The sequence below is a fragment of the Acanthopagrus latus genome, chromosome 23 (assembly GCF_904848185.1).
Source record: "Acanthopagrus latus isolate v.2019 chromosome 23, fAcaLat1.1, whole genome shotgun sequence".
NCBI lineage: Eukaryota > Metazoa > Chordata > Actinopteri > Spariformes > Sparidae > Acanthopagrus > Acanthopagrus latus.
The window spans coordinates 21,944,648-21,957,053 of record NC_051061.1 but is presented as its reverse complement, the minus strand read 5'-3'; the positions used below and the strand labels follow the sequence as shown (position 1 = coordinate 21,957,053).

Sequence of the window (12,406 nt, the reverse complement as noted above, 5' to 3'; positions counted from 1 at the left end):
TTTAAGGGCTTTAACCATGTCAGAGAATGACTTTGTGTGAATCGACACACGCATGGAAGGCATCTTTGAATTAAGATCTTTTCTCTCACCACAGCTGTAGCGGTGCTCGCTCCCAGTGAGGCCCAGCTCAGGATCAGGGACAGCGCCACAAAAGTCATGATCCTGATGGGAAGAACAACAAATGGGGGAGAGATTGAGAGAGGGAGGGAGGGAAGGAGGGAGGGGATGACAGGGAGTTGCAGACAAAGACACGTAGAGAGAGGCAGATGAAACCGTTTGTAACAATGATCTTCAGTACTTTTTTTTTTTTTCACCCACAGGTAATTTGATTTATCTTTGCAGCATTTGTCTGGGAATTCTCCTCCTTCTGCCCGAAGACAGAGTCAAGACAAGCTCTGCAGCGCTGCAATCGTAGATTAGAAATTCAATTTATCATGGAGTGATGTAAAGGTAAAATAACTCCTGCTGGATTCACTTGTTAGCTCAAGAATAGAAAAGATAGTCTATAGAATCAGATGGAGTCAGCATTACGTTTGAGCGAAGCGGTTCAGTCTCACAAGACCACGACTAAAGAAGTCTGGGGACTTTCCATCTCCTTTCTGCTCTGCTGGGTTCCGCTGGCAACATTTTAATTGGCTGCACTTTCTGTCACTCACGGACGTATTAGCTGTCAATCACAGAGTAGGTTCGCTGCCAATCAAACGCTGACACCAGCTGTAGTTTGTTGACCTCTTGTTTCATCAGCCCCCCTTTTCGTCTGAGAGGAGTTCAACAGGCTCTTAACATTGGGGAGGTGGACTGTACGGACATTCCCCCCCCCAAAAAAAAAAAATCCCCACTATCAACCAGCATTTTCTTAGTGACCACAGCCAGGAGCCAGAGAAAGTGCTGTGAGTTCTGAACAGCCCTCCTGATGGTTTTAAAAATGGCTGCAGAGCGCTTCTGCCCTCCGCTCGTTCATCGGACCCTCTTGAAAGCACCAATAAAGTAGCCTGAGAGCACTTAATAATTAGTTAAGGGAGAGGACTCATCCTGCTCGGGCGATCAATAGGCATTAGTGAGAGCCATCAGAGGGGGGATGTGGAGAGCGATCCGGAGCATCGGCTGCTCACACTGACACGTAGGCTGCACTAAATTGGGCAAATGGGAAAGGAAGTCTGGACTGTGGATCGCCTGTCGGTTTAAATTACTGGTTATAATTTACTAAGTCAGACGTTCCTCATCTTAATCGTTGTGTTTCCTCATTTTCCACTGTCGTTTACTTGCACATAAGTATACAGTTATCAATCCTGTTTAAATGAAATACTAAAAAGACAATGAAGCTACAGTGCTGTGTGCCTGAATACATGTATGTTATCATAAAGTTTCCCATGAAATGGCTAGCAAAGCGCTATTTGCTACGGCTGAGGGATTGTTGTGGATATTGATCGGTATTTACAGCAGTCGATAGCGCTAAATGTGCGTTACAGCCCCGGAGCTGGTGGTCTGCTGACTCTCCCTAGATTTGGTGTCTCACAGTGAACCTGACCAGCAAGGACGGGACAACACGGACTCCAAGAGGACAAAGGCCAGTTTAATGACTCGGGGCTGAGATGGTTTACTTACAGGATTTGAGTCCAGATGAAAGGCTAATCAACTTTGCCAAACATTTAGCTGCAACTAAGCTAGCAGTAACTATCCATCAGGAAACACCATAAATCACCTCAGTTCTGTTACTCGCCTCTGTAGTTCTCGGAGGCTGCCTACAGCCCCGGTCTGGAGGTGTTCGTTAATTACTGGTTAAGCTGTAATTAGCAGTTACCCTTGCCTCAAATCTGGACGGATGGCTTTACTTGTTGCAGAGCAGCCAGGAGATAGCAAAGGGGAAAACCAGGAAACACTTCCTCAATAAATTATGATGCGTTCTATGTGGGAGGCGGAGTCATTAACATTAGAAAGGCCCCAGAGTGCAGGATGAGTCATGTCATATCTGTGAGGTAAAGAGCAGGACGTTTGTGATTTTGATTTGACTTCATGGGAACTTTACAGGTCCAGTGTGTAGGATTAAGTGGCATCTTGTGGTGACCTGATCCGATCACCCGTTAACCTTACCCTCCTCCATACAGGGCGGCTGAAAGCACAAAAGCACAGTGTTTGTTTGGTTTGTCTGCTCTGGGCAACTGTAGAAACACGGCAGACCATGTGAAGGAGGATTCGCTCCCTCACGTACATAACGCAACGAAAACATTCTTAGCTTCAGGTGATTACGCACTAATCAAATCAGAGTTATTAATATCATTTTCCACACTGGACCTTTAATAGCACGTGGAAGTGAAAGGCACTGGGGGGAGGAATAAAGGCAGAGTCAGCATCAGGGCTATTTGAAGATGTAATGCGGTCGATGTTGATGTTAATGCAGTGACCCTGTTGGTGCCAGGGAGGCGGAGCGCAGCCCTGTTGGTCGGCGGCCAGTGAAAACACAGCTGGACATGAAAAGCAAACACCTGCGAGTTCACTCGAGGGCTACCTACGTGATGAGCAGCCACCGAGACTGCTTGGCCATCCCCAGGCACATGGCCAAGCAGATGACCAGATCCAGGATCAGCAGCAGCAGATAGTTCAGCCATCTACGAGACACAGGAGCACGAAAGCGTCAGTTCATAACAACCCTGATTGATGACATTTTTTTTTTCCCGCTTGCAGACGGCACACTTCCTGGACATGTACACGCCTCGGGAAGCGCCGGTCCGACATATGTCTGGGACTGAATGTGTGAGGTCTGTGTATATCAGCATCCTTGTCTCCTAGTTAGAGCCCATCTGTTTCAGGTAATTTCCAGCCTGTTGGCTTAATAATTCAACACCACAAATCCATAGACATTAATTTTTCAAGCTCTGAAAATGTCCTTCACAGGAGTGGCCTACAGTCAGCCTCTCGTCGAGCTGTGTGTGTGTGTGTGTGTGTGTGTGTGTGTGTGTGTGTGTGTCTGACCAACTAAACACGTGGGAGTGCTCATGACTCATTTTTTTCCTTTTTTTTTTAAACTCCAGAGGCCCTGGTAGCGCTGTAAATCTTTCAGCATTGACAAAAACATTCAGGATGTCACGCGAACAGGTGAATTTCTCTAAAGACGCCGTATACAAGCGACGGTCTTGTTCTTGTTGTGAACTCGCCGCTGCGCTGTAGTAAATCTGTACACCAAGGTCACCAGAGAACATGATTCACTTGCGCCGTGTGAAGAAGTCTGAAGGTACCTTAATAGACTTTGAAAATAGACTGCAGGCTGGCCAGGAAGAAGAAGAAGAAAAAAAAAAAAGGCGTACGGATGGAGAGAGAGAAACACTAAAAGAGACTTCACTTCTCTTTATCTGCATAAACAGAAGCAGAGATGCGTCTCTGTGAACACAGGCACGGGGATGAATTCAGAAGCAGAATGAGGCGCGGGGAGATATAAGGTTCCCTCTTGTTCGAGTAACACTGCCGGGGTTTTTGGCCATAACATTTGCTGCTCGTCAATAAAGCCCTGCCACACGAGGCTCCCGGTCATAGCCCAGTGGCTGCATGAAATCCAATCAACACCCGGGAGAATAGTGTCAGAATGCACAAAGTGGCAACTCCTGAAGAATATCTGGTGTCGGGGAAGGAACAACACGCCATGTGGGGAAAATATATGCATGAAATTAAAGATAGGAATAGGCCGGTGAGTCACTGGCAGCGGTACGACTGCGGCTGTTTGTGCTCTGTCATGCCGGCAGTCAGGGACACTTTGCTATCAGCACGGCACGTTCAAACGCAGGTTCAGAGGAAATTATGCAATATGCCTGAATTTAGTAAAATAATTGATACTTAACATGTTTATATATTGATTTTGTCCTTTCAGTTGGGTTTGAGAGTCTATATTACAGACACATGGACCTGTTTCAGACCTTGACTAGTGAGCGGTGCAGCCTCACACTACTGCAGACAGGTTTACGTAGAAATCAATCAGACCTGAGGTCATAAATCATGAATCCTCTGCTCTCGTACACCGTGATGGCTCCTGACACCGACTCCCGCGCTCACATATACATGACTGGGAATCCGTTACGTTCCCTTAATAAAGGAAGAGCAGGAGTCACAAATGTCAGCGTTATGAGCGTTATTATCCTCCAGGGTTCCAGAGAGGTTTTACTGTCGGCTGCACCGTCACAAGAAACAACCGCTTTGCTTTCCGTTCTCCTCTGAGAGGCAATTATCAACAGAGCAGGACAAAACATAAGTTTATTCATTTCCTCCGGCGAAAGGAGGTTATATTTTTTGGCTGTGTTTTCTGTTTGTTGGTTTGTCAGCGGGGTTACACAGAATAACTGCTCAATGAATTTCAATGAAACTTGGATGGAGGACGTGTCTCAGCCTGGAAGAGACCCCATTAACTTTTGGGACGGATCCCGATAAAAAGGGACGGGATCCGGGACGCTGCTGCTGGATATATAGGGCGTTTTTTGTAAAAAAAAAAAACAACAAAAAAAACAAAACATTCTGCATTAATTTCTCGGAGAATAATTCATGGGTATGGATGAAAACAATCAGGCATATTTATGTGGCTGGTACAAATGAGGTGGTGGGGAGAGGTATGCGCTCTACTGAGGGCAATTATGGTTCATTTAGTCTAAAACGGAGATGTGGAAGAAGATTACAGAAAAATAACACTGTGAGAGCAAGATTTATAAGAAACCAACCATGGACAGTTTGAATATTGCAGAACATCTATTAAACGCTTTTACTGCAGAAGTTTTGAATCATTTCTCTAAAAGGAAAAACCAAAATCCTCCGTGAACACGGCGAGCAGACTGGAGGTTATCTGTTCGACTGCCTGTCGTGTTCAGAACGTGTTGGGTGACTAACACAACTTCTCCACAGACCCACAGGGGGAGATGAGCCTCAGAACGAGTAAACAAAGTGTTAAACAGGCATGCGTGTGTCATTTTTAAACTTTTGAACCATGAATTGAACCATGTGAGGGTCACAACTCACACGTCACATGCAGTGAAAGGTGACAAGAAGTGTCGCGAGAACGAGGGGCGGCTGAGGAATTAACCAAATTTGAGCATTTAACATGTTGCAGAAGGAGTTTTTACACTCTGCAATTAAGCAGCCAGCTCCCGGGACGGAGCGGAGTTATGGGATCAGAGTGACGAGACGACATCGACTTCAGATGTACAGAATATTTTCATACATCCAGACGAGCCCCTCGCCTCGCTGATTTAACTTCACTTCCATGACGGATATAAAACCAATCTTTCTTTTTTTTTAAAAAAAAAAAGGCACCAGACGACCCTGAATCTATCTTCTGTTAGTCTCTCCTTCCAATTTAGTCACAAATTGCTCTTTACTCTTACGGAAAAAAAAAAGTGAACAGGTTGCAAACGTGAAATTCACATTCGCATAACAGCACTGTGAAGTTTTATGTGCCTGGAAAATAAAAATAAAAACTACAGAAGCTATCAAATTACACTCACAGTTTGGAGCAGCCAGCCGCTGGAGCCTCATAAATTAGCACCCTGCTTCTGAATTAATGCGGGATATTTTATTCAGTCCGACTGTTTTTCTCTGTCGATAGGATACGATTCTTTTTTTTTTTCTTCTCTGTTTATTGGATTCCAGCTTTCAATACTTTTTTTCCCCTATGTTTTGAAAAGAGAACACACTTCTGGAAGAGAGAACCGCATCAAAGTAATTATTGCAATCAATGTGAGCAGTGGTGTGCAGGGTATGAAGGCTCATTTATGGTCTAATAGCCACTCTGCCATGCTTAACATTCTGTGTGAGCGGCGGCCATTACGGCTCAAACTGCACAGTGGGCAATAAGCTCAATTTCAGCTTTCATTTATTTAGCAATCAGGAAAAATGGCTTTTCCGGTCGGTGTTCCGCAGGGGAGATCAATAAAATCCCATCTGCTGTGCGTCTGGTCCGGATCACTTATAGCCCCATTCTGAGCGCCATGTTTACTTCAAACACACACACACACACACACACACACACACACACACACACACACACACACACGCTGATGCAGTAACGTCAATCAACCCCCGGGGGGAGTAACTGAGACTCCACCCACCTGTAATACTCGATGAAGGCTGTTTGGTCGGCGATGGCCGCCAGGTCCACGTTGGCTTTGCTGATGTCGGGCAGAGCCGTCAGCTCGCGGATGATGTTGCCGACCATCAGCTGCATGAAGCGCAGAGTTTTGAGGTAGTCGGCGCTCGTGGAGAAGATTTCGTCCAGACGCTCCAGGTGCTGCTTGAGTCCAGTTTCTGTGTCGCCCAGAGATCCAGCGACCTGTAAACAAAAAAATAAAAAATAGAAAAGTCAAATAAAGATTGGAATAATGTTGGAGATGGAAAGAAATATAGGAAATAGTAGGTTTGAGGATGAAAGAGGGGGTGAAGAGGAGTCAATGAGAAAACAGGGTCAGGAGGAACAGCAGCATTAATAAATTCATAAAAATACAGATATTCATAAAACGAAGATTGAAAATACAGAGAGAGGTGAAAGAAGCAAAGGAGCGCTCCCTCGAGAAAAGATTAACTTTCCTCCTCAACCATGTGTTATATTCAGGTAAACAGTGTTAGTGTAGAATACTGATAACAATACCGGGGAGACCTGCTATCACAGGGGTGTTTGATAGAGAGAACAGAGTAGGAGGAGGCTCGGCGGAGCTGAGTAAATACATTTGACTTTTTCTGCTTGAAGAGAAACAACGCGTGCAGTAAACGGCTGCACTTTTACAGCATCAGCGGAGCCGCCGACGGGTCAATTCCGGCTCCGGCGAGCGCTGACGGCGGTGGAAATTGTTTCTCCCTGCCGGAGCCACATTTCATTGAGAATCACATGCTCGATAGCTTGACCCACTTAAACAGATATTTAGAAAAAAAAAATGAGGCATTAAAGGCGCATTCCACTCTGAAAACACAGAGGAAAAGGGGAACTCTGCCATCAAAATGGTAAACGTTGTGAAACCTGCTGCCATATTGACTCTTGAGGTCTCTTAACACGTGAACCAATGCTGAACAATGTATCCTCGCTTTCTGACCGAGTTCAACGATTATGGCAACACGAGCATGTCAGCAAAACAATCAGTTTTCTCTCTTTTTAAAGGGACAGTTCAAAAAATTGCAGATAAACAGATATATGAGTGTCGTTGACCTGCTCGTCTAAGTCGTGTACTCACGAGGTTTTGTCCTCTGCTGAGCTGTGACCTTAGCAACGTTAGTTAGCTACGTTAGCCAGCCTCCTGTCTATGGGCAACCTAGACCCCATCTCGCTCAAAACAAAGATGTGTGGATTATCTTGACTAACCAGGTCATGATTTAAAGAAAAAGGACTTTGTTGATGAGTTTTTAAGATGAGATCAAAACTCTTGACTTGAGGGTGAACTGTCCCTTCATGCAAGTTGAGAAGTTTCAGAAGTTTTCTTTTAATTTTAAATTTGATTTTCTTTTAATCTAGAATTTTGATGTAACTGTTACCTCTTTAGCGACACACCTGCACCACCATGACTTTGCTGGAACAGTATATTCACCATTAAAGTGAGTAGGAGTCTAACTGTGAACAGACGTAGCTGTCTGTATTTGCAATCAGAAGCAGTTTGCAGCAGCTCCGCTTTTCTATAAGACGAACGAGCAGAACCTGCTCTGAGTGAGACTGTTTGGTCCCACGCCATGAAAACTCACCACGATAAAGACAGAAAAAAATCAAACTTATCTCTTCCACTCTGTAACATTTCAAACAGTCTTGATTAAATTCTACTGAGTGGATCCTTCGGATGGTTTCCCAGCAAGACCCCCAAGAAAGAGTATCCATGAAGTGGAGATGAGGTTGAAGATATGGGCCCATCCTCCACTCCGACTCTCCCGGGGGGGGAGGATGCGATTGCCAGTAAACTGCTCTCACTCCCCACCTCTGTGTTCATCATCCCTCACAGCTCCCTCCATAAACGCCCCCAATCTTATCTGCGAGCCTGTAACGCCTGAGTGTGAGAAATGGGATCCATCAGCAGGCTGCTGTGGGTGATCCACATTTCCCTAATCTGGACCATCCCGTCCTCCCTTAAAATGGATTTAAGCTCACTTCTTTTTTTTTTTTTACTGAAAGCGGGTCACAAGGAGGCTTCTCCATATTGGACGTGCCTGTTAGACGAGACTGATTCGAGGCCCGCAGCTCCGGTGTGCAAGCCTTCAGTGATTCTATATCTCTGAGATTTACTGTATTATCCGTGGCGATAAAACAATATATATGATGACTGGGGTTTAAAGCCGAGCGAGGAAGTACATTGAGAAATAGGACACTGAGGAGAGACGTTCAGGGGAACTGATGTACGGCGCAGAAAGTAGTAATCATTTTGTTCCGAGCATCACAAGACTGCTTCTTCTCCCAGAGAGGCAGAGCTATATATAAAAGTGTAGCCGCAGTTGTGAATTGGAAGCAGACATTCTGATAAAGTGTGATTGCCATGTTTTCTCATCCATTATATCCAGGCGGCGCCGACGAGCTCTTAATATCGCGAGCTGAACGCTGAAAATAAAGCTGAAGTAAAGAAACGCTCGTGAACAATCGAAATCCTTCAACGGCAGCAGGACAGAATGACCCCTCCCACCCCCCCGCCGCCGCCGCTGCCGCCGCCCCGTCATCAAACCTCTCCCTCGATGACACATGGCGATCCCTCGCCAGAGCGAGGACGAGGAAACAGCCCTAACAGGCCATCAGCTGAGCCAAACAGCTGCTGGTGTGAATCACCAACCCTCGCAGGAGATATTTGGCTGCTCTCGTTCCTACTTTACCGGACAAATGAACCCAGTGTGTGAAATACAACAAAGAAAAAAGTATTTAAGGCAAAGCAAACGACCAAAGCGATTACTTTTGGAGCAAGTTAATAGAAAGACACATGAAGGGGCTGAGAAAAAGGATTTGCTAAACTAATAAAGATCAGCAGAGAAATCACTCTCTCAATCAGACTAAAGCCAGGCTAAGGCAGCTTTAGCCTTTATGGGACGGACAGCCGGCCAAACTCATCAGCTCTGTAAGTTGAGTACATTACATCAAGCCATGATCGCGAAAGTGAGAAAGCCTTTTAGTCTCCCCCGGGGGAACATCTATGTTTCTCATGCAGCTAACAGCATACATCATGCCACGGCATCAAATCAATACCGAGATGCTGCAGAGAGAGTCGGCAGCGAGGATGTGAAATCATCAATGTTGAATCCATTTACTTCCTCCAGCACAAAAAGAAACTGCTGAACTGCAGACTGCAGCCGGCCTCCAGGTTATTTGTTACACACTGAGTTGAAACTAATGCGGTCCGGTGCGACAGCGCCGAGATGTGCACCGCCTTTATGAAGGTTATAATCTTCAGTTGTTTAGTTGAAACTGCTTTGGAAAAGGTGTTGATTACCAGCAGCGACGGTGTGGCCCGGCGCTGTTTTCACCCTGTGAGTCAGCTGTGTGCAGTGTGTGTCTGGTGCTGTGAAGAAATGTGCCACCAGTCGATGATGCTGTGAATGTATTCCACAACACCTCCGATATTTGTGTCCGTGTGCTGTTATCTTCTGTGTGCTGACATAAATAAATGCTTACATGTGTGACTACAACAGAGCCGGCTGTCTGTCTGACGGATCATGTCGATACCATCGTGCAAGATGCAGTAGGGAAACTTTACAGGTGTGCCGCTGAGATCCAAATGTGGGCCGGATGTTTGTGCAAACCCACGGATGTGTTGCAGCTTGGGTTCAATTGTCAATTTAATGTTGTGACACCACCTGGTTCACAATTTGGTGAAGTTTAGGAACCAAAATCACTTGTTTAGGGTTCGGAAAACATCATGTTTTGGCTTTTAAACACCTGTTCTTGTCGCCAAAACACAGCTGGAGACATCTGGAGGTCTCATTAAAAAACACCCAGTTTTATTGGCACGAACACGGCTGGAGGTGTCCCAACTTCCCATCACCACTAACTCGGATAGGAAATGTGCCAATGTCTCCTTAAAACACGCGGTTTTGGTTTTGTCCTGACCTCCCGTCAAAACTATCGTTCTTTCGTAACCGTAAACACGGGCAGAGATGACACCGAACGCTGTTTTGAAAGATTTCTTTGGGTTCTAGTGACAGATTGCATACAAGACACAGTGTCACCGTGGTTATATACGAGTGGAAACACAGCGAACATGCTAACGCTGATAGACAGCGTGACCCAGATGTGTCAATCACAGTCAACTTCTCCTTTGAGCAGCTTCGAGATTTGCTAGCAGGCAGAATACGAAGACATTTTCTGAAGGAAATGGCATTTACTAGGCTGTACCTGCCATCACGGGCGGAACCATAGGTGGAACAAACTGTAACTCGCACCAGTCAGTTGCAAATAAATGAAAAGACACCTTGCCATTTGTGATTTGTGTTGCCTTTTCATCCACGATACTGAGCTAAAACTGAGTCGCAAAACCTTGACAACAATGTAATGAAACGACGACAACGTCAACACGATGGCCTCTACTTCAACTTCCCGGTCGCTCTGCAGGATGAACTTTGCATTACAGTGAGAGACGTTTCTGAAGTTTTGCCCACCACATTGGTTAAAAATAAAGTTGGATCAACACCTTTTCTAAAATCCCATTCAACAAAAAAACTGAACATCATAAGCTTCGTGATCGGCGGATTTATCGCAAGTGTACATTTCATAAGTATCCTTTTATCCATCGTGACCCAAATCGATGTGTGCGAGCTGCAAACGGATTAAAACCACAAAAAAAATCTGCTCTCCTCCTCACACACAGTCGTATTCAGCAGAGAGCCCCCCCTGCAAAATCTGTGTGTGTCCGCACATTAACACAATACGTGTGTGTGTGTGTAAATGTGAGGCCTTTAAGTGTGTGTGTGACGGGCGACGTGCACACAAACACGCGGCGAGAGATGGCGAGACTGAGAGATGGAGAGAGGAGGAGAGGCTTAACATCCATTAATGCACCGCAGATGGGAGTTAATCCTCTTCTTCCTCATTGTGATTATTGCTTCTTGCCTTGTTCTCACTCCCTTCCTCTCCTTCCTCTTTTTCCTATTCCCTCCTCCCTTCCCTCCTAAGCCTCCCGAATAACTCTTCCTGAATGCAGGTCAGGAGTCGCACGGAAGAGGATCCCCGATTTACAAATCCCGAGGCAGAAGTCGCCTCAATTCCTTCACTGTGACAAAAGCTGGATACAGACCCCCTGCGGGGAGGTGCTGCTTTGAGACAGATGCATTAGTGGAGGCGGGAGGTGGGGGGCTCCAAATCATGTTTCCAAGTGGGGTGCACCATTAAGAGCCAAGCTTTGTGACATCATGAATCATAGAAAAAAAAATGTTTGGGACTTTTAATCTAAGAAGCTCAGGTTGCCAAAATCTGACACGATACACGTAATGCCGATGTGAGCGCAGATTAAAACCAGAGGAAGCTCGGCTGCTTCTCTCTCACCAGGTTGTTGATGCCGCCCAATGTGTGATTGGCGTTGTAGAGCGAGTAGGTCAGCTGGTACACGCCGTCGTTGGTCTCACTGTTTCCATAGAAACCCACTCCTACGGCCGAACTGTGGAAAAAAGAGGGCGAGAGAGAAGAAATCAGATTAATGAAATACATAAATAAATGATAATTAATTCCCTTGTTTGTCTGTTTGTTTTTTTCTTTAATTATTGTACATGGTGAGTTTGTGTTATTAGAGGACCGAGCAGATAAAGAAAACGCTTCACTGTATTTGTATTGTTCTCCTGCTTTGTTTGCTTGTTTTACTGGAACCCTGAACTGATGAAACTGATGAGAACATGTATTTATGTATTTTCAGTATTAGGAGCTGGGCGCCCGTGGCAGTATAATAATCATAATAATATGATCATTCAAACGAAGAAAAATTGTGCTTTGTTTGCCTTCGAATGGGTCGTTTATATCAACAGAGGCAGAGGGTTCTCTTCCTGCCGTGTTTCTACGGTAGCCCAGAATGGACAAACCAAGCGCTGGCTCTACAGAGGGATGTTTAGTTGGTCGCACTCTGCAAATATTACACGCCGGACCTTTACGTCACGTTTCATGCAAGTCAAACTGTTCCCTCCTGCTGCAGCTTCACATGACGGCGTCAGTTCACTTTTATTTTGAAGCTGTCACAGGAAGTGCAGCATCTTCAGTCAATCTGGTTAGCGCTCATTGCAACTATTGTCGGGACAGTGGTGATTTTTCTGCATTTGTTGCCAGCAGATGAGCTGCAGGTTGTGATGGAGGAGGAAGCAGCTGCATCAACAGGCTTCACACCTCCAGCTCCTTTCTCACTGTGGCCTGCTGTTCACAGACTGAGCAGCATGAAATCACGTCGCAGTTGCTCCGAGAATGATTGAAAAAAAAGTCAGTCATCTCTCCTAATGTTGGATTTAC

At 45.5% G+C, this 12,406-nt stretch overlaps 1 protein-coding gene across 3 annotated transcripts in view; it reads right to left on the bottom strand.

Moving 5' to 3' along the window:
• Positions 1-12,406, bottom strand: part of ttyh2l (tweety homolog 2, like) — a 33,083-nt gene that overhangs the window by 9,284 nt on the left and 11,393 nt on the right. For 2 of the 3 annotated variants that reach the window (XM_037089026.1, XM_037089027.1), the window contains 4 exons: positions 11,462-11,573; positions 6,081-6,301; positions 2,511-2,606; positions 90-162 (listed from right to left, as the gene is read on the bottom strand). In XM_037089026.1, the coding sequence (XP_036944921.1) occupies positions 90-162; positions 2,511-2,606; positions 6,081-6,301; positions 11,462-11,573 (502 nt within the window). Of the gene's footprint in view, positions 1-89; positions 163-318; positions 496-2,510; positions 2,607-6,080; positions 6,302-11,461; positions 11,574-12,406 lie in introns of those variants that run through there. The other variant, XM_037089028.1, reaches the window with a different exon arrangement.